Source organism: Phlebotomus papatasi, chromosome 1 (genome assembly GCF_024763615.1).
Source record: "Phlebotomus papatasi isolate M1 chromosome 1, Ppap_2.1, whole genome shotgun sequence".
Taxonomy (NCBI): Eukaryota; Metazoa; Arthropoda; class Insecta; order Diptera; family Psychodidae; genus Phlebotomus; species Phlebotomus papatasi.
The window spans coordinates 52,307,219-52,329,791 of NC_077222.1; the positions used below are offsets into that span (position 1 = coordinate 52,307,219).

General features: G+C 32.8%; 2 protein-coding genes across 2 annotated transcripts; both read right to left on the reverse strand.

Moving 5' to 3' along the window:
* Nucleotides 1-313: 313 nt before the first annotated feature.
* Nucleotides 314-6,288, reverse strand: LOC129806033 (integumentary mucin C.1-like). The gene is made up of 4 exons (XM_055854344.1): nucleotides 5,963-6,288; nucleotides 5,568-5,879; nucleotides 636-834; nucleotides 314-573 (listed from the first exon to the last, which is right to left on the reverse strand). The coding sequence occupies exons 1-4, from the start codon at nucleotides 6,108-6,110 to the stop codon at nucleotides 426-428; spliced, it is 807 nt and encodes a 268-aa protein (XP_055710319.1). The 5' UTR covers nucleotides 6,111-6,288; the 3' UTR covers nucleotides 314-425.
* A 409-nt stretch (nucleotides 6,289-6,697) lies between these two features.
* On the reverse strand, nucleotides 6,698-22,080 carry LOC129806039 (neutral ceramidase-like). The gene is made up of 6 exons (XM_055854356.1): nucleotides 21,700-22,080; nucleotides 21,277-21,597; nucleotides 13,798-14,731; nucleotides 13,576-13,727; nucleotides 7,134-7,519; nucleotides 6,698-7,056 (listed from the first exon to the last, which is right to left on the reverse strand). The coding sequence occupies exons 1-6, from the start codon at nucleotides 21,838-21,840 to the stop codon at nucleotides 6,870-6,872; spliced, it is 2,121 nt and encodes a 706-aa protein (XP_055710331.1). The 5' UTR covers nucleotides 21,841-22,080; the 3' UTR covers nucleotides 6,698-6,869.
* Between the last annotated feature and the right edge of the window lie 493 nt (nucleotides 22,081-22,573).

The window sequence follows — 22,573 nt, forward strand, 5'->3', positions numbered from 1 at the left end:
CACATTAGCATTTTCTCTGTGATATTGCATTCAAAGGAAACTCACGTCCTCCTGCGTGAGGCCCCTGTCTTTGTTTTATCTCACCAGCAACAGATGGATGCCTCCAGGAGGTTGAATCCGTTTGGCTTTGGCATATATTTTTTTGCCTTCAACCACACTGACAGGGTGGAATTTAATCACAAGAAAAGTGTTTCAAGCTGAGAGTTCAAAAGGAATTTTCCATACCCTTACCTGTCCGTCTCGCGTGTAACGCTCTGGAATGCTATATAAATGCCAAGTGGAAGGTGAATAAACAAGATGAAACGATTTTCCCTCCACTTGAGGATAAATAATTTTTATTCATTCATTATTGCTGGCAGAGAATGAAAGGTCTCCTCGGCATATTCCCCATTGAATTTCCCAGGCAATTACCACCTTACTGAAATTTACGGAATTGGGGTTGTTACATAGTCGGGGCATTGGTAGGTCGTGGATGTAACACATTGCTGAATGTCAGGCTTAAAAACTGTTGTGCCTGGGCAGATATAGGTCGAACCAGCAAGTGATCCTTCACTGGCAAAGCAATAGTAATACCTATAGAAGTAAAGAGGTAATTTTTAAATAAAATTATGGATAAATTTATGGATATTTCTCACGATCTGCAATCTGGATCATGTGGGTGAGGATACCGCCCAATAGTACCCTTATCAGCACACCAATCTGTTGGCGATTGTGTTGTTGTTGTTGATTGCGTCGTTGATGTTATAGGAGTCGTTGTAGTTGATGATGTTGTCGGAGTCAATGTACTTGTTGAAGTTGTCGTTGTCGTTGTCGTTGTGGTTGTTGGTGTTGTATCTGAAAAAAAAAAATCAAAAATGTTACATTAATATATCCAATCCAATTTTATTTCATAATATATTTCGGAAAGAAAAAGTATAATATTGCACGATCATTATATTTATGTATGTTTAAGGCCCAATGGAAATTCATATACTGCAACTGTTCCTAATTTTGGACAGCATACAATATCGGACACTTATTTTATTTCTCAAAGTTCCGTCAATTTTAAGATCTTTTGATGTTATATATTGCCAAAGAAAGGAAAGAGCATCACCTATACAAAAGAGATTCTACCGAGAAACCCTTGGTTGAATTCTGGAAGGGCAAGGAACCTCGAGATCTCGAGAAACTTAGTGTCCGATGTACCACGCAAAGCAATATCTTTATTTTTGTTTAATTTTATGGTAAGAATAATTTTATAGAAAACCAAATAAACTAAAATATGATAAAATATTTTTTAAGGTTCGACACAACACTCTTGAAAAATAAGTTAAAAAATATTTCAATTCAAAACTTAATACATTGTCGTTTTTATGTGACATCTCTATTTAAGATATCACCAATAATACCACTTGAACAAATTAATTTCTCATTAAACTAATAAAGTAAATAATAACATGCATATCTTGTATTCTAATGATCTCGCTGATTGTGTAAGTTTATATAGCTGAACACGAAATAGTTTTTTTTTTAAAGATTCTTGTTATCTCCAATGCGCAATATTTGTCATTAAACAAAGGAAAGCTGCGCTATTAGCTAATTTTTTAACACAGCAAAATCCTATTTTTGATACCAGATGCGATATGATTCATTCAACAAAGATAAGCAATTATTGAGTAAGAGAACCTGGGACAAAATGTATAGTAAAGTATTGAAAAAAATATATATCCCATGATGGAAGAAAACAAAGTTTTATTTCCTGCGATTATATAATATTCATGAGCTTTTTTGCATGTCCGATGATTCAATGGATGCGTGTAAAAAGCATATGGAATATAAAAACTGTCGAATTTTGAATGAAAAACTAATATCCACTAAGCATTATGATGTTATGAGAATTGCATATGATATCGATTACTCGTAGATGGTTCCAAATTTTACCAAGACTTTTTATAAATTTTAACTCTTTAAACAGTGAATTATTTTTGAATAACTAAACTTTTAAATATTAAGTGGTTTTATTATTATTATTATTATTATTATTATTATTACTTTATTTAATCACAAGAATAGGCTCATCCTTTTTACAATTGTGATAAAAAAAATCAAAAAAAAAAGAGGAACATAAAAATAGAGAATGATAAGAATTAAAAATTAAGAATGTTCAAGAAACAAATTAATTGCTTCTAGGATCCAGCCTGAAGATGGAAATTACGAATAGGAGCCGCAGAAATACGGCAATCACTCGGACGAGAATTAAAAGTTTTATAACGTATTGGGGTAAATGTGCCAAATTCCGGCCAGCTTGCAATTTCGGCCACCTTTTTTGTTCCTCGAATTTCTATGAACTTTTAGATTTTACGTACTCTAAGAGATTATTCAATGCAAAAGAATTACAAAAAATGTAACTTCGACAAACGAGATGACGTGAAAAAGATATTGGAAGAATTCCCGAAGGGCAAGGAACTATGAAAATGAAGGTGGCCGAAATAGGGTACCAAAGCTATGTCTATATTTTTATTCATTTTAAAATGTATTAAGAATGATTTTAGAGTAAATAAAGACGATAAACTGTTTACAAGTTTCCCAGCAACACTCTTTCAGAAGAAAGAATAAAAAAAAATCAATTTGTAATTAAAATATTACATTTCAAACTTGAGACTTTGACGCTTGCATGCAACTATACCGAAATTTGGCACATTTACCTTACGACTGCTTTGATATTGCTGATCCAGAAAGTTTGAGATAGAATTTTATTTCTATTGGACTCATGTTGACCGTGTCTTTAGTCTACAAGGATCCCAATGATCGATCTCGATTAGTAGCTATAGGTCCTTTTTTTTGAAACTTAATATCTAATTGCAAAGCTTGAACTCACGAGATAGAGCTATTCGTAAATATTTTTTTTAATATATATACTTTTTTTTTGGAATATACCGGTTTGTTAAAGATTAAATTCATTCATAAATCGAAAAACAATTCTGAACTATAAAATTGGCTAAGAAGTGTGCTTTTTAGAGGGGTCTTGTCATTAGTAACATGCCTACGAGTGAAAACGGATATTCGAGAAAAATAAATCAATTACGATTGTTTGACCAATTCATTACCGATTGGAATTGATCTGGCCGGATAAGAAATGTCAAAATGTTTCCAAAAAATCCAAATTTAACCAAATCGGTTGATAAAATTTGCCCTTCAAAGTGATTGATCTTTGATTTTCAATAATTTAAAATGGTGAATTTTCCAGTAATAGGTAAGTTTGGACGAGATGTTCGCCTGGACTACCTCTAAAACATATCCGAAAATCATTGAAAAAACTTGGGCCAATTTTGGGAAAAATAAAAAAAAACATGGATTTCAGGAGATGGAGGGGATGGAGGGAAAGAGAAAAAACATCTGGAGATATTGTCTTTTTATTGGGGGTTACCGAAAACCGGAAGTTGATATATTTTACCGTTTAAGCTTCAGAGAAGAGACAAGTTGGATAAAACGGATTATATAACGGCTCTCTCTTTGAGTTAGAGCAGTAAAAATCACAGTGTTTACAACTACCTCATGTTTACTACTGCCCAGTTCCCCCTAGTAAAATGTATATATTTTTATTATAAATAATAGTAATAATTATAACAATCCGCGACCCCAACAGGGATAAGCGGTTGAAAATGATGATAATAATACGGTTATTAATATTGATTTTGGATACCCTTAATAAATGAGTGTATCTGTGTATCTATATTTAACTAAAATGATCAATTTAAACAGCTTTTTGGCCTATCTTGCAAATTGGGACATTTGTTGATCCCATGAACCCATCAGTACGACTTGATTTGTAGATGTTGCATATGGGTCATATTTTCAATTCAGAAAATTCAGATAAAATTACTCATGCTCTCATAGCATTTGTAATAACTAAAAAAAAATATTTATTCTACTTTCATTGTATTTTTTAATTAAGAAAGAGTGAATATTATGGCCTCTATCTATTGTGAGAAATTTTCGTCAAAATCGAGTATTTTCAATGAAAAACGTTATTTTGGATCACTGTTGATATACTGGCCCTAAAAGTTTAAATGTTATTTCAAATTTTAAACTCACATCTTGCGAAAGGTAGGGTAAAATGAGGCAATTTAGAACCATTTACAATTTGGGACAATTGAGAATTTCTCACTGTTTTAGAGATTCAAAAGAAAGAAAAGCTGTTCCTGTTCTTTGTAATCGTCTTTTTCTTCTATTTCGCGGTCTTTGCTCATCTGAAATAGTGACAAAGTCTTAAATTTCCCAAATTATAAATGGTTCCAAATTAGCTCATTTTACCCTATGCTGAATAATTCTTAGTAAATAGAATAAAAATGCTAATTGGCTTACAGAGAAGTGGGGCACCTTTGAAATTGGGATTTTTCATATAATTTACCTGCACAAACAGATTAAGAAGCTAAATTGCATGAGATGGCTCAGTTCCACTTAAACATAAGAGAAAAATCCCAATTTCAAAGGTGCCCCACTTCCCCGTATTCTCGTTCTCGAAAACTGTTTCAAAAGTTTCATTTCCTAACACGTTTTAGACAGAAGGTTTGTGGATCTTTTCATTTATATACGGAAATGATCTTAGAACATTCTTTTTCATAATTTTAATTTTAAGCAAAATTAAATCAAAACTGAGTGATACTTAACGAGTGTAGCCAGAAAATTTTTTGACTGGTTTTGACTGATTAATATATTTTATGAAGATAATTTTCCCTCTTTGCTTCAAAGAAGGGAAAGTGTTTCAGATTAAGACAAAATAGAGCGTTGTACGAAAAAATTGGTTTTGGCTAAATATGTCTAAATTTTCGATTAACTAAGCAATCAACAAAGACGAGTCTCTAACCCGTTGTGACTGGTTATGTTCAAGAATTGGACCTCTGTTTGATCAAAAAAGTTAAACAGTTTTGGTGAGTCATCTAATTCTTTATACGGGCTTCAGACCTAAAGCTTACCCCATATGGCTTAACTGCTTTAATTCCTTATCAGTCAAGATTTTTTGGAAAAGTTTAACTAATAAAATTGGTTGCTATTTGGGTTTTTGAGACCTTCGGAAACTGAGATAAACCTCTAGTCTGAAGACAGCTTTATCAACGAACTTTTTCGAAAAGACTATTAACGCTATTAACAAAGTTCCTGATATGCAACTTGTGTTCTGAATTTTTAAAAATTTTTTTTTTTTAATTTTTTGGAAGGGTATAAAATGGGTTAAATTATTAGGGCGCTTGCTTGGAAATACATATGTCCCTGGTTCGATTTTTCTTAGGGTCATAAGAAATTTACTCGTATTTTGGAAGTTGTCAAATCCCATCTGGCGAATCCCGTAGGGACTGATCATATAAATAATTTTGCTTGTTTGGAAATTTTGTTTGTGTCACATTTATTTTGTGAATATCAAGCACAAAATTCTGTCCGGGAAGAATAATTTTTTTTTGTATATAGTCTGAATTTGTGAACTGAAGCGCGCCAGTCTCTCAAATCGATTGAATCACAGGCCCACAGCTTCATTGAAAACTTTCAGCACATAATGTATGCACAAATCCCTGATTCGAGTCACAAATTCTTACCTGGAGGTTGTGTGGATGTTGGATTGCATGTTACGATGCTGCCATTGTCCACTGAACAAAAATCAGGAGAAGCAGCATTGACATCGCATACGGTATTGATGGGGCAAGTGTACGTGTCGCTCGAAGGGATGGTTCCTCCATGGCACAGGGCGAACGTATTCAATCCCGTACAAGCAAATCTTCCATCAGCTGTGCACGTCCCGCACGCCTGACAACTGGGAACAGCACCGGTCGCACAATATTGTGTAGTGTCTGAATTACAAACAGTCCCTGTGGCACAATTGAACAGTGGTGAATTGGCATCTGGAAGACCTGGGATAAATCATGTAAAAAAAAAACAGAACAATAATTTAGAAATTTGGCAAGAAAGTAATTAATTTCCAGTACTTAATTACCGTCAGAGCACAATCTAAATTGTGTTTCACTCTCACAGGAAATATTTGAAGTGGGTGAGCAGACATTGCACGTACTGTCCACCAATCTAATTACCAAAGCTGCAATTATGAGACACAGGAGTGTCGGAACTGTGATAAAATTTCTCATTGTATCCTCGGAGTCTCTTGGGGTGGGAAAGGGGAAGGTCTGCAGGAGAGATGCAAAATTAATTGAAGCACGTCCTAAATCGCTCGCCACACGAATGTAATTTTAATTATCTTCAACCTGGATTGCCTTTTGAATAAGTCAGTACCCAAAAGATTCGGCCTTTTTATCTCTTTGCCACATTGTGCTGAATCTCTCTTATCAGCTTTTTCCCACACGCAATTCCTTTCTCCGTGTGATTCCGTGTAAACATAATTTTCGGTGCTGGACAAATATTTGGTGTCGACCATGAAAATTCACGGTAGAACAAAACATTAATTTAAATTTAAACATTGTGTCACTTTTTTTTTGGGAAAGAGAACTCGGCAATGTGGGAAGGTAATGAAAGAGTTCCCTCAACTCGACACAATCCGTTACTTTTAAAATTAAAAGTACATACATCTGGTTGATATCTTGGCTAAATCATTTGAAAAAAAAGTCTCCAAAGCTTTTCTTTTTTTTTATTTGAAACCAACGAACTTCTTCTAGTGATTCATGATAATTTTCTCTGATTAGCATTCCGATGATGGTGAAAAAAAAACACAACAAAGTATTTTGCGATAATTTTATTGATATATCCGAGATAGAGTCAAACACAATGCACAATTGATTGACTAGCATTAAAACACATACATTCTTCTGATAAATAAATTATCTTTCGCTCTCTCATGCACAATTTTCTGTGCAGAAAAAAAAATTGCAGTCATCGCCAGGAAGGAGTAATTAACCTTTTTGATCTACGACAAATACCTGACTTGTTCCATTGTAGGGAAATTTCCCGCCAAAAATGTATTGATAGTATCCCAAATGGCTAATTCTGTACTTGCCAGCTGGTGTCCCCTGTGGAATTTCCCAGAGTATTTCCACATCACTGAAGCCCAGAATCATGGAGACTCGGGTCCATCGAAATCTGGAATTGCAATGCCAAGAATTCAGTAATTGCCTGAATATTTTCCCAGTTATATCCCACAAAGGCTTTCCACTCACAGTGTTTCCCAGTTTGCATCAGTGGCCACAGTTCTCCATTCATTCCTCGCCTCGTCAAGTCTCTCGACACGTAGGAATGTGTCCTCATGGAGGAGATTGTTCCGCGGATTAGCTGCAATGAACACAACTCGCACTGTCTGCCCGGGAATGTATCGTGGCTTTGGCTGAACTTTGACTGTCCCGAAATCATGCCCATATGGATGACCGTCATACAGGACACCAGTTTGTAGTGTCAGGAGATTCTTGTCTTCCAGGTGAGCTGGTTCTGGACCAGGATCGACTTCTTCCTCACTCAGCATCGACTGGACGAGCTTTGAGAACTGATCCAGATAGATGGTGAGGGTGTGAGGTCCGAAAAGTGTCGATGCACCTTCGTACCGTTGACTCTGCAAAAAAAGGTCATAAGCTCAAAAGGGGTGGCAAAGCGTTGGTTTTGCGATCTGCTCGAACTCCCGAGAAGGAGCTCTGCCATGTATTCCTTTTCGCAATTTTTTCTGGTACATATCGCTCCTTGGAAATTACAAGAGGCCAACTAATTTTTAGCCATTTTTCAGGAGACAGCATGAAAGATTCAACTTTGTGCAAATGAGTATCTCAATTTAATGACTGAACAAAAACAATTTATTTCTTTTCTATTTATATGAGCACTAATCACAGCGAACAGACTGGGCTTTTCTACATGGTCATTGCTTTTTTACACGTGGAAAAAATATTCAAAAAATTGCGGCACCAAACCAATTTTTACACCAATTTGATGTTTTTCCGTTCTCTGAGACAATATTCTTTAATAAGAAAATGATTTATTAGTAAAATTTGCCAAATTTAAAAACCTCGAATTAAGAGCAAAAAGCAATTGACCAGTCAATTTCACTTTGCTCTTTTCTCAAGGTACTTATAATCGGAAAATTTTACTAATATATAATTTTCTTTTCAAAGAATATTGTCTCATAATGCGGAAAAAATATCAAATTAGTGTAAAAATTGGTTTGGTACCACAATTTTTTGATTATTTTTTCCATGTGTAAAAAAGCAATGAACGCGTAAAAAAGCAATGACCATGTAGAAAAGCTCAGTCTGTTCGCTGTGAATATAAACATCGAAAATTTTATATTTTTACCTTTCAAAATATGTTTTTTAATGAGTTAGCTATTTGTCGTTCTAAATCATGCACAAATTTTGCTGAAATTAGAATTACAAGGGATCAACTTGCTTGAGTTAGTCCCCTGTTTCACAAAAATTTGAACGATGAAATCAAAAAGCTTAAAATTTTGAAAGACTTTTCTAATAACGAAATTTAATGACTTATATCATCTGAAAATTTATTAAATTGTCTTTCTAAATGCATTAGAATCTCAAAATGGCAAAAAAGTGAGTTGACCCCTTGTAATTTTCAAGGAGCGATATGTATAAAATTATTGTCGAATTAAATTTGTCTATAAATCACAACAAAACCATCTTGAAGTTGAAAATTGTTCAAGAAGAGCGTTTCAAAAAATCAATCATTAACTTTTTTATTAATTAATTGAACAAATCGGGTGAAAATTAGGCCTTGACCTTAAATAATTCAAGATGGCGATTTTTCTGGAGAAAGGTGTCTCAAGACGAAATGTTCAGACGGACTAACTACAAAACATATCCAAAAATCATTGAAATCGCTAGGGCCATTTTTTTGCAATGTTAGAAAAACCTCATTTTTGACTTATTTTAGGGGTATATGGAATGCATAAAGGGGATGGGGGAAAAACAAAGAAATTAGCTTAGAAATAATGTAATTTGAGGAGGGGTCATCGAAGACCGGAAGTCGATATCTCACCGTTTATCAGCCAGGATGATGAGAATTTGAAAACAAAATTGGATCTGTTTTTTTTATAGTAATTATTGATCGAATTTGAATAGGGGGAAGTGCGACATCTTGAATTCGATTTGGGCACTTACGAAATAGGGCGTTTTCCTATTGTTGTGGATTTGACTTTTCTACCTTTAGAGCGAGAGGAAGAGACTAGGCTGGGAATAGCGGCATTAAGAACGCATAGGGCTATCTTCAAACTTAACGATTAAATCGAACTACCCAAGAAGCAAAATAGCTGCCTTATAGAACCAAGTATTAAACAAGTCTTTTAGTGCACTTTTAAAAGACTTAAAGTGAGAATTTTCTGTAGAAATTCCTATAGGAGCTCTTAAGATCCTTAACAGTGCGCCACTTTACTTATAGTAATCTCAATGATGGGACCAAGAGCGTTATAAGTAAATAAAAAGATTTTTGGTTCTATAGTGCCTTACTTAAGGAATTCTACAACACTATATTAAGAAAAAATTGTTTCTTGGGTAAGCCTTATCGTGTTGTAATTTCATTTCGTAATAGGTTTGTGGAGCTAGAATTTATCATGATAAGTTCCACTCCATTCAAAAATAGGGGAAAAAACCTTCAATTCAAAAGTCTCCCAAGAACCCCCTAATTAATTTTGATCAGTAATTTCATCGTAAGTAATTTCATCAGTAATTTTCATTTAAAACCTTTGCTTCTCTACAGCAAAATATGGTAAGCAGAAATTTTAAAATTCAATTTCTTCCAAAATAAATGAAATTGAGGCTTTAATTCTTGTTAAAGGATAACCTTTCGAATCTTTTGAAAAAACCACAGTATTAATTAGAAAAAGGAAGCTAAAAAATATTTAAATTTTGAGTCAGGGGAAATACCAATTTTAACTAAATTAATTTTCAAAATTTGTATCTCTTAAAACGAATCTCTTGAACGTTTTAGAATTTTCTGAAGAGTTTCTCTCAAGAAATTTTTCAAAAAGAAATGTTTAGAAAGGTACACTCTTACATAAAAAGTAATAAAGATAAGTATGAAGAGAAAAATCATTCCTAAGTATTATCTGATTGGCCGCCCATTTTCCTTTCAGTTCTCCTTTTCTGCTTTCTCTAAATCAGCTAAGAGGCTTTTCGTACAAATAATAGGTTTTGGTAAATGAAAAATAACACTTCTTTTGAAGATGGAATAATTCAGTCTTTGATAAAACTGCAGAGAGTTAAATAATTTCTCAGAGCAAAACATTTTAAATATTTCCCTTATTGAAGAGAGATGCAAATAAATAAAATTAAAACATCACAAATTACCCCATGTCTGTTAAGAAGTTACGTGATGTGGGTCACGCAAACTAAAAAACAATATATTTTCAATGCAATTCAACAATGCATTTTTTTTAATAAAATTAAAAAAAAATTTGTGTAAAGCTCTAAAAACATATAAAAGTAAAATATTTCAACTATATTTTCTGAACTTTACATAAAAAATTTTAAAAATTCAGTCGTTGGGACCTAATTTTTGGAAACGGTTTTTGAAAAAGAAAACTTACTTTGCAGTGGACCAAGATTTCACAGAGTAGGTATATTCATCTTACGTCAAAAAACTAAGTATTTCCTGTTAGCTGATGAGTTAAACTCGTACTTGAACGATGGGTTTTTTACTGCCTTGATCAAAATTTATTTTACAAAACGAAACGTGATGTAAAATACGCCAAAAATGATTTCTATTTACAAAAATCTCCCAAAAATCCAAATTTTATTTTTTTTTTTTAAATCCCCACTGTTCAAGTATTTGTTTCACTCATTAGCTAACAGGAAAAAAAGGGAAGACCACCAGCGATCGGCAGTGTTCCTAGGATCGTCAGGTTATTACGATATTGTTGCTCCAAATTGAATGATTTTTTAAAAATTATTAGCCACTTTTTAGTATTTAACTCTCATGAATGCATTGAATTAGCTAAGGTTTAATTTATCAAACCAATTTTTCGAGAGACACCTAGTCATTAGTGTTTGTGACCCACATAACCCGTTAAATCGAATATTTCCACGACTAAACAACTTCACAAATTCAATTATGCGCAATTGTACATTGTTTGAAGAGTTTTAAAAATTGAATAAATCTTTATAAGTTTAGTATATTATTATCAATAAGGGAAGAATCACATTGACAATACAATGCTCGCTGTAGCCTTACCGTATTTCGTTAATTTACGCATTTTCATTGCAATTCTTACGCAAATTTTCCATGACCGTATTACCTTATCTCATACTCGGTAGCACTAGGTGAAAATAATATAAAAAAATTGAAGAAATAAAACGAAAATTCGATAAATGGTGAGATAAAAAAACTGTACGATCTTACAGTTTTTTGCTCATCGTTTATCGAATTTTCGTTTTATTTTTTCAATTTTCGTATATTATTTTCACCTAGTGCCACCGAGTATGAGATAAGATAATACGGTAATCGAGAATTTGCATAAGAATTGAAATGAAAATGCGTAAATTATCGAAATACAGTGAGCATTTTACTGTCAATGTGATTCTGCCCTAAAAGGTTTGTTAAATTATAAAAAGTATTATGAAAATTTATAACTTTCGAAATATCTGTGTTCTGAAATATTTTTCGGTACAACTTAGAAGTGAAATTTTATATATCCTTATGTGTTCTTTAGAGCTGAGTTCTCCGAAAGTCTTGATTTTCTAATTAGATCTGAAGTTCTCTAACCACTTTACCCTTGACTTTACCCCTTTCGAAGTTTTGACATTGTGCATTATGCCCTAGACATATTTGTAATTTATCAAATGAAATACTTTTACTTAAATAAAAAAAAGGTCATTAAAAATTTCACGAAGTACATGGATTGATTTAAAGAATTGCAAAGACATTTCATAATTTGGCAGACTGATTTATAGAAGCAAAAATTAGAAATTTTATATCTAGATTTTGCTTTGTTTATTTGTTTACGATCTCGTTTCTTAAACTTTCGTTTTATGCATCATGTACTAAGAACTAAGGTATACTGTCAGGCCATGTTACTGGGACGATTGCAAAACTCGGATGCCGCGATCGATTTAACTCCGATAAATCCACTTAAAATATAATTTAAATTTTTATTTCCATAATTAATCACTGCAGTAAGATAATATAACTATTCTACTTTAAGAAAAACCAAAAATTAAATTTTTATCGGTTTAATAAGTGGGTGAAACAAATATTTTTCAAAACTTAAACTTTTCCTCAAAATGAGTATCCGAATTTGATCGAATTCAACGGAGTTAGAAAAAAGCATCGCAGTAAGGTTCTTGCGCATATATTAATAATATCATAATTTTATTAATTTTCTTTAATATTATTGCTAAAATTCTTTTTCTATCATGATTCTAAATGAAATAAAGAATAATTCTATTGATTTGGAATGGGGAAAAAATATTTCATCAGTCCAAAAATAAGCGATAAAGTCGCACTCTATGAAAAGCATCGGGATTACCTTTCTTTACTATAGTAGTTCCATATTATTATACCCTAGACACACTTATGTTAAGTCTAGTGTTTGCAAATAACCGGGTAATTACAGCTAAAATTGTGCTGAAAACATGCACAACCGTTTTATGATTGAGCTGTGCGTAGTTTTACGCTGAATTTTGGCCATTTTATGATGGAGCTGTGCGTAATTTTAAGCGCACTCTTGGCAGTTTTGATGTAAAATTCAGTTAAATTATCCAAAAAAAGACGATACTAGAACCGGTTCCATGGCTAGGAACCGGTTCCTAAACCCGTGGAAAATTCTGGCGGGTACCCGGGTATTTAGGAACCGGGTACCCGGTGCTGCAAACACTAGTTAAGACTTAAGCCGAGAGACGGCTTAATGTAATTATAATCAAAATAATTACATTTAAATAATTTCCATAAGGTTCTGACTAATCTGTCTCTCGGTTTAAGACGAGTAACGGCTTAGTCAGTGGGAAACTGTTGGGAATTTAGTCAAACAATTATTTTGATTATAATAACGTTAAGATGCCTCTCGGCTTAAATCGTAAGTGTGCCTAGAGTATTACAAATATGCTGAGTTTTGTAGTACAAATAAGAACTGGGTTTTTAATTTAAACAAACGCAATATTTTTTGCAGTTTATTATATAGAGTTGTTTTTATAGTTCATATAAATAATGTGCAAATTTTAATTACTAAATGCAAATATTTCGATTGTGCCATAAAAATGCAATAAATAAAATATTAAAGTAATTTGAATTAGTTAATTTTGTGAAATACGTTTTAAAAAGTTAATTAGCATTTCATAAAACTATAATAGGTATATAAAAATTAAACCGTTTAAATTTATATCAGTTGATAATAAATCACAAGTTGTGAGTATATTAAAATTGCCTCATTTGTGAAGAGGAAAGGTAATATTGTTATAAGCGCTAAAATTAGAATTTATTGCATGCAGGAAGCTTTCAATTAGACTGTATCGGCATGTAAAATCAATATAATCTCCCATATAACCCTGTATTAGCAGAATTTTTTTCTTTTCCTCTCATTTAATTCCATGTTCCTGCAGAATTGCAGTATTGCTATCTATAATGCAATTGATTTCTTTGTTCTAGCAAACATTCTGAATAAAAAACCAAACTCACTGTATATTCCTCTGGTGTTGCCACGTAACTCGTATACATGTTTGAAAGACCACAAATAATCACTTTAACGTCCTTCTCATGAGCCTGAAGAGCAGCATTTCTCACAGAATTCCTCAGTCTTCTGCCACTCATTGTGGTGAATTCGCCAGGAGCTGCAATCCAAACACTAATTAGCAATCTTTGAAGGATTCAGGGGTGGAATGGGTGGTTGGGGTAAAATACCTGCCACAAGGATTGTGTCTCCTATTCTGAGGAGCTGAGTGGCAACAACTTTGGGTTGCCAGTCATAGGGAAATGTAGCTCGCCCTGTGGCCAAGAGGATGGGTTTGGGATGATGGCACTCAATATCACCCTTTGTCGGTTCAGCTATGAAATCCCTCACGACATTCCATAGAGGATTATCTGACGTTGTGCCCTGGTGAAAATCAAAAGCACCCGGACCATCTGTTGTTCCGGCGGCAAAACTGTATCCCATTGCTGGAAAACATCCCCTCACCTCTTCCACAGCCTTTGTCTTGGGATTCACGTACTTGAGCTTAACCTGAGTCATATTGACAAATTGATGGATGTAGTTGACCTCACCGAGAATTTCATGGCCAGTTTGTTGTCGCAACAAACGAGATGCTCCCTGGTAGATCCGATCGCCAATAATCTTTGTGCTCTCGAAGATATTGGTGCCTGGACCTGAAGCAAAACACTGACCAGCATTGGCTGGACACGAGGATGTTAGGACATCACAGGAGTCTCCTGTATATTGGCACTTTGGACCCATGATATTGGGACTAACATCTCCCAGATTGGAGGCTGCGAAGGCTCCCACAAAATCTCCCTGACCTATTAGACTCCCCTTGTTGTACTCCTGCTCCAGCAAGATCGCAGCATATCCCATATTGTCCGAAGACACAAGTTTATTTGTGTTATTCATAGACGTTGGGTGAACGGGGTACCAGTTGATGGCCCCCATGATCTTCCCACTGGATGTCACGAAGCGAATCTGTGTTAGGGTCTTATCGACGTCATATTTGTACTGATTTCGCTCTTCTTCGGGATTATTGAGATATGCTGATGGACTTCGGTTTATATTTACTTCCAAGATCTCAGCCTCTGATATGAATAATCTACCATCAGTCATACTCTTATGAGCACGAGATATGCTCTGGAAAGATAATTTAAGAGAGTTCAATTATTTTCGAAATAATTGTAAATTGGTATGAGATATCAGTGAGATAGTTCATGATTTTAAAGTTTTTCAGATACCGTAAAGCGGTCTTCAGACTAGAGGTTTAGCCCAGTTCCCGAAACTCTCAAAATCCTATATAGCAAACAATTTTATTGTTTTTTTTGGAATCTAATAGAACATTTGCCCTTAATAATTCAATCCTAAGTAAAATTTTTCCAAGAAATTTTGACTGATAATAAATTATAATAATTTGTGTGCTTTAATAAATTATAGCACACAGAAAAAAACATTTTGTAAAAATGTTCGTAAATGTTTGTGAATTCCTATGGGGGAGTTACAAAATGCTCGTGAATCGTATAACCCACAAACATGTTTGTAAAAGTTTGTACTTTTTCCACAAACATTGTTCGTAACATGATCATTTGACGAACATTTTTTGTACTTTTACAAACATTTGTTCGTAAATGTTCGTAAACACACAAAAATATGTTCGTAAAATTTTGTCATTTGTTCGTAAACGTTTGTAAAATGTTCGACAGGAAAACAAACATTTACGAACAAATGACAAAATTTTACGAAATTTTTTTGTGTGTTTACGAACATTTACGAACAAATGTTTGTAAAAGTACAAAAAATGCTCGTCAAGTGATCAAGTTACGAACAATGTTTGTGAAGAAGTACAAACTTTTACGAACATGTTTGTAGGTTATACAATTCACGAATATTTCGTAACTCCCCCACAGGAATTCACAAACATTTACGAACATTTTTACAAAATGTTTCTTTCTGTGCAGTTAAGCCATATGACTAAGCTTTAGGTCTGAAACTCGTATAATTGTGAGGGACTTAGCACTCAGGAGATGACTTTGCACCCCTGCTTTTCGTAAGCTTTTCTTAAATTGTAGAACTTAAGGATGATATTTTGGATCGTCATTAACGCTTTAGGGTCGAGAGGGTCAACAACCGTGCGTCTGAATTTTTTCCAGTTTTTAGAACAAAACGTAACTTTAGATGCCCGTAGGAAAAATTTTGACCCAATCAACCTTAAAGGGTTAACCCTTTAACGACAAGACAGTTTTCGCTGACCGAAAATTAGCAATAAAAATGAAACCGATAAACAAAACTTGTGAAGCGTTTTACATCTAAACTTCGAAAAGCCAACATAGTCTGATCTGGTGTATTTTTTATCTCTATGAACGATAGGGACAAAAATAGCTCAAAAATTTAAATAATTTTTCTGACGTTACCAGTAACAGATAATTTTCACTTTAATGGAAAATATAATGTTTGAGTATTGTATTTTCTTATTCCAAAACGGTTATACTTAAAAAATTAGAAGTATAAAAAATAAATAAAATAAATTTTCTATATGAAAATTTAAAAATTCGTCATTTTTGAGCTTAAAAAATTACTGTATCGAAAATAGCTGGAGATTTTCAAAAAATATCCTAGATTCCTTCAACCTTCTACTTTACAATTATGTACAAACATAAGAAAAAAATAACTTTAGGTAGTCAGGAAAAATATTTTCTTTATGGGACACCGGTGTTCCAATTGTCCTTAAAGGGTTAAGTGATGATCACTTATGATCACTTGAAAATCCTTAAGTCAGAGGTGTGCAAGAAACCGTTGAAACCGAATTAACGTCAAATGAAACATGTACGTCAATGGTCAAAACGCTACTATAACAAACTTATTTTGACGTTAATTCGGTTTCAACGATTTCTTGCACACTTCTGCCTTAAGTCCTAGAATTAACGCAAAGCTTGCCAAAGGCAGGGATGCAAAGTCAACCCCAGAGTGTAAAGTCACCTGCATCTACAGTACTAGATTTTTAGGAATAAGTATTTTCAATCAGTGTTTAAGTAATTTGGTCAGTAAAATATTCAATTTTGGCCCTTAAAATAAACTAAAAAGTGATTATAAATCCCTTTAAATCAAACTAGAAATACAATAATAGTTCAAACTTTTATCATTTTCCATTTGTCAAGAATATTTTAACATTTTACTGAAAAACTAAAAAAAAAATAAAAATAATAATAACAATAATAATTAAAATTTAAATAATGCCCAACGCACAATAACTTTTATTTAGTAAGCATGTTATTGACGTTTCAATGAGAGTGAGTGAGATCTAGATCTAGTCATCTCGCTCATTCTCATGGGAAATTTTGAAAACATGTTTATAAACAAAAGTTATTGTGCGCAGGTCATAAATTTTCAAAAAATATTTTTTTTGCAAAGTTCTTTAAGTAAGACAGTATTAGGAATTACAAAAAAGCTTATGTACCTCTTTAATAGGTTTCTGATATCATTATTGTAAATCAGAGATACTATAATTAGTTAATCTATTTTGTTGTTTTGCTAATCTTTCCAAGTATTTGCTATTTCTTTTGATTGAAGTTGTTTACTTGTTCACTAATAGCCTCTCTTACACTCTTATAATAAGTGATACTTTTCTAATAACAACACGCGCTTATAGTACTGAGAGTAGGAGTCTTATGTTTCAATGGTTCTTGGTCAAGTCCACACTCAATTACAATTGTTTTCCATTTCTTTCCATGTAATTTAAAAGCATTTGAAATAAAGTATCATTAGATAAACTAAGTATATAATCCAGGCGGATTTTTTGTTTGATAACACGAAGAATTTTTGCTTGAATATTAGATTGAGTCTATATTTGAAAATAAAATGATAACTATTTAAAAAAAAATAAATAAAAATGGAATTTCTTTGCTACAGCTAGATCATTGTCATTTTAATTAATTTTGGCATTTCTGCCACAGTTTTAAATTGTTTTCTTATCAATTATTCAAATTATTCATTTTAGTAACGAGAAATGCAAATATTTTGGAATAATTTTGATTTTGAATATATAGAATTGAAGTAAATGTTTAGTCGCGATGTTAAATATTTAATTTAGTAACCCAATATAATAGTAGTTTCGTTAAATAAACTCAAATATTTATTTTTAGAGACAAACTGATGTTTACGTGTTTACTTCTATTTTATAATTGTTATGAATAAATTGCAAAGTGACTTTCATTTCAGGAAAATATTAATTTTGTAAGTAATAACTTTGAATTCTTGAATAAGTATTCTCGAAATGATGTAATATTTCCTAGTAATCACAATACTATAAAATATTGTCCTATCAATGATAGACTGGTGCAATTGACTTTAGAGGGATGTCTCCGGTAATTGTCAATGAAAATGCTAGTCACTCTAAGATGAAAACACTTTTTTGGTTTTGCCCAGAGCTTTCGATCCTGATGGGGATCTTCTTCAGTGGCTGTCCCAAATGCACAAAAAATCAAATATTCATTTTATTTTCTCGATTTTAACCTCGATCTTCGATACAACATTGACAGTATTGATCCTCATTTAAAAAATGTATAATGGTTTAATTTTAATTGTTAGGCTTGAAAATTAAAAATTTATTACTCTGAGTTAATCCTTTAAGGATGATTAGAACACCGGTGTTCCAAAACGAAATTTTGCCTACAGCCTTCTTGAGTTATGTTTTGCTCTAAAAAGTCAAAGAAAGTTTTTTTTCTGACTCCCAATTTTTTTTTTCAATTTTTTTCAATTTTTTTCAATTTTTTTCAATTTTTTTCAAATTCAATTCAAATTCAATTCAAATTCAATTCAAATTCAATTCAAATTCAATTCAAATTCAATTCAAATTCAATTCAAATTCAAATCAAATTCAATTCAAATTCAATTCAAATTCAATTCAAATTCAATTCAAATTCAATTCAAATTCAATTCAAATTCAATTCAAATTCAATTCAAATTCAATTCAAATTCAATTCAAATTCAATTCAAATTCAATTCAAATTCAATTCAAATTCAATTCAAATTCAATTCAAATTCAATTCAAATTCAATTCAAATTCAATTCAAATTCAATTCAAATTCAATTCAAATTCAATTCAAATTCAATTCAAATTCAATTCAAATTCAATTCAAATTCAATTCAAATTCAATTCAAATTCAATTCAAATTCAATTCAAATTCAATTCAAATTCAATTCAAATTCAATTCAAATTCAATTCAAATTCAATTCAAATTCAATTCAAATTCAATTCAAATTCAATTCAAATTCAATTCAAATTCAATTCAAATTCAATTCAAAGTGAAAATTTCAAACCTGAAATCTGTTCCACAACATCACGGTTATTTTGTTTTCTATGCGTATTTAAAGTTTTTGAAAAAGGACAAACTAAAATATTTTCAAAAAGTCTTTAAAAGGTATCCCTTAGTATCAGTGAAAGATTTTTGCTTTGTTTAATAGTTGAAGAAAATTAAGTTATAATTGTCTGTCAAGTTTTTTCTGATAGTCCAAGTAAGGTAAGGGGCTGTATGTCGGCCACTTAAGGATGGGTTTTATGAAAAACTTATGTAAAAGGACATTTAATTTGCCTGTTTTGATCAAATTTTCACCCTAAGTTGTAGTATAGATCTTTGTCCATCTGATTGTACACTTTATTTGGAGATAAAATAATTTTAGATTATTAAAAAATTAAAATGTTTTAAAAATGTAGAGTGTTCCTCAATTCGGCCACTTCAATATAAGCGTTTCTCTACTCGGCCACCTGGGGTTCCTCTAGTCGGCCACCTGGGGTTCCTCTAGTCGGCCACCCATTTTTCAAATTTTAAAAGCCCGTAACGTTTTTACGGACTAGAAAAGGATATTGAGAAAGAAAGAAAGAAAACCTTTGAAGAATAGTAATTTTAAGAAAACAAAAAATTGTAAGGGAAAAATTCTTTTTATTCTTTTATTTAGCCGGCCGAATTGAGGAACATGACTTTAAAATTTCACACCTTCACATTTAAGACAGAAAATTAATATTTTTATCAATAATGAAAATAAATTTATTGCACAGTGAGTTAGTTAAAGTTCTCAACTTGCGGTTTGACTCAAAATTTGACTGCTAAAGTAATCTGTACAGGTAATAAATCGAATAACTCTTTGTGAAAAAATGTCGTGAATATTATAAAGAACATCAAAATATGCTGAAAAATGACCAATATTGCTTAAGGTAAATTTGAATCCTCTGACTTTTAATAATTTTTTTAATGTTTTGTGTCTAATTTCATTTGTATTCTCGGTCATTTGTGTTATTTATACAATTATTGACCTTATGATGTTATAAAACTCCTGGAATATTATTGCAAAATTATATAATATGAATAAATAATTCCACCGGCCGACTTGAAGAACACATAGTGGCCGACTTGTTAAACGGCCGACTAGAGAGTACCTTACCTTAGTTTAGAAATAAAAATTACTGTTTGGTGGTACACCGTGTTTGGTGGTGCCCCAGTTTCCCTTAGTCCCTTAATTGTAAAATGCTTTGCTTGGGGCATGAAGAAATGTTTATTATTTATTATTTTTTATTAAGTTTTAGATAATTAAAATTGGATATTTAGAACCGTAGGGGAAAGTACGCTCCCTTCGAACGTTCATGCCTTCGAATAATGTGAATTTTCTTTTAGTTTTCCTAAGAAACTTACACATTTCTATTAAATATTAGTTAGCTTATGATCAATTGTTGATAATTCCGTGATAATTTAGTGTAAATCTTTTACGAAAAACAAAAGAAATTCACATTATTCGAAGGCATGAACGTTCGCAGGGAGAGCACTTTCCCCTAGATGTATTTTTGAATGTTGAAAAACAAATTCTAAAAACTTTGAATGCATATAGAAAAAATAAGTTACTTTATCAAGTTTTATCGCTCTTATCAAAGACACTGCTGGCAAAAGATTTAATTTATTAAACAGTGAATTAAACCTGAGATTATTTTTCAATTAATGCTTAATTATTGAATAAGTTCTTTCTGCCAATATATGTACGTACATATGTGAGAATTTCTCTGATTTTCCTTTTTTACGAAAATGTTTTTAGAATGTAAATTTCTTGTCTCTTTCGGGTGTATAATTTACTGTTGATACTGTGTAATTAATTTGATAATTGCCGTAATAATTAACTAAAGCTTTAACTATGCGTTATGGTTGGAATTTTAAGAGCGCACTGTTACTACATTTTGTGTTTTTGAGTTTAGGTCTCATACTAAAAGTTCTCTAATTATTTTTTCTAGGTCTAATGGTTAATTATAAGTCTTGTTAATATTATTTTTTGACATACGAATTTAATATCCTATTTTGAAATGCAAAGATCTTTATTTAAATGAGCTACAAGGAGTTTAAAAAAAATTAAAGTCCATATTTCACCATTGAGTAATGCCATGATCGTTTGTGGGCCATTCTCACGAGCTGTGATTTTCTTTAAAATTACCGACTTGACCTCTTAAATCGTACGGTTTTAATTGACGAAGGGATACTTTCAGTTACACAATTTGGGGTGAATTTACGAGCTGAGAAACCCTATCTTTTCATCTTCTTTGTCTGTAGCTTTGGTCAATGCCTCTGGCACTGTGGAGGCGAATCTCGAGAGACAAAGAACCATTTGGGAGGATGGTACAGGGATAAGAAAAAAAAGAGAAGATAACTCACTTTGGCTATTCCTAAAACTAGAGCATTGAAGGTTTCCTTTATAAATCCTAAGCATGGCAAGTCGTAGAGAAGGTGGGTGAGAAATCCTCCGGGAGAGCTGTGAGTGTGAGTTCCACTGATGAGGACATTCTTGTGATTGTACATATTACCAAATTCCTTGCTGAGGTGCTGCAGTACGGCTCTCTTCACAGCATTCCCAATCATTCCAGCATCCACACTCACAAACACAACCCTCTTTTGTCCATCGTCAACTATGAAGGCTCTTGAGAATTGACGCAGATGAATCCCTTCGCCTTTCTGCGATAGCTGAGCATATCCCATCTACCACAGAGAGAGAGAGGCATAAGAGGAAGTTTGTTAGTGATGCACAGCTGAAGGTTGAATTAGATCTTAGATTGAGATTTATGCAATAAAATTGCTCACAAAGGTAATCTCAACAGGTGGACCAGTACAGTCAGCTCGTCCAACACCAATTTGATATCCACTAACTACACTGTTGTAGGCTAGTGCTACACATTGGTGTACACACAGGACGACTATAAACCATCCGAAGGAATATTCCATGGTAGAAGTTTGTTTCTAGGGTGGCACTAGAATTGCCCGATTAATCCAAGTATATCATATGTAATTTGTGACTCTTTGTGCGCACAACGGATTTAATCACTTCCAATTGCAATCTCACTCCAGTGTCACACCGAGTCTGTTGGACTGAAACGACAGACAAGCACTGAATGAGGAATTGAGTTTTGCTCTCGAGCAACTTATGCCTCTCTCTTGTTTATTGTATTTTCCAATTTTAACAAATAAAAGCATGCCGTCAACCACCACCAGTTCAAATCAACACAAACTCCTCATTCAGAATGAGACTACATCAAAGGCACATACTCATATGCCCATGCTGGTATTCCCAAATGGTAAAGACGCATAACATGTGATACAGAGACATTTCTGCGCGTATTTGTTTGCAAATTACGCTTAATATAAAAGCAATGTACAACGTATTAGGTTTATCAGCTCACGGAGTCAACATAAAGAAAACACAGATACGCAGAATTTCCGTGCTCTGTTGGGGTTCACGTTCAACATCTTAAGATTGACACAAAGATCAATTGATAGCTCATAAGGATTGTTCTCACGTGAAGAAAACACTTATTCTGTGAATTAGAGAAGTTAGATTTATTTGATTTTCACACTGGAGATTGTATCAGATTATCTTGAATTATTATAGAAATTCGCAGCAAAGGGTCACTCATATGGAGAAACCGATGCCTACGGATTATTTTGTGAAACTCAAGGA

Bases quoted from the DNA above. Each gene is read 5' to 3' on its own strand.
- LOC129806039 (XM_055854356.1), bottom strand. From the start codon at position 21,840: ATGGAATATTCCTTCGGATGGTTTATAGTCGTCCTGTGTGTACACCAA. The intron at 14,732-21,276 runs GTGAGTTATCTT...TTATCTTTCCAG, and splicing joins TAGTTTTAGGAATAGCCAAA to AGCATATCTCGTGCTCATAA. The intron at 13,728-13,797 runs GTATTTTACCCC...TTTGGATTGCAG, and splicing joins AGACACAATCCTTGTGGCAG to CTCCTGGCGAATTCACCACA.
- LOC129806033 (XM_055854344.1), bottom strand. From the start codon at position 6,110: ATGAGAAATTTTATCACAGTTCCGACACTCCTGTGTCTCATAATTGCA. The intron at 5,880-5,962 runs GTAATTAAGTAC...GATTTATCCCAG, and splicing joins ATTTAGATTGTGCTCTGACG to GTCTTCCAGATGCCAATTCA. The intron at 835-5,567 runs GTAAGAATTTGT...TTTTTTTTTCAG, and splicing joins AACATCCACACAACCTCCAG to ATACAACACCAACAACCACA.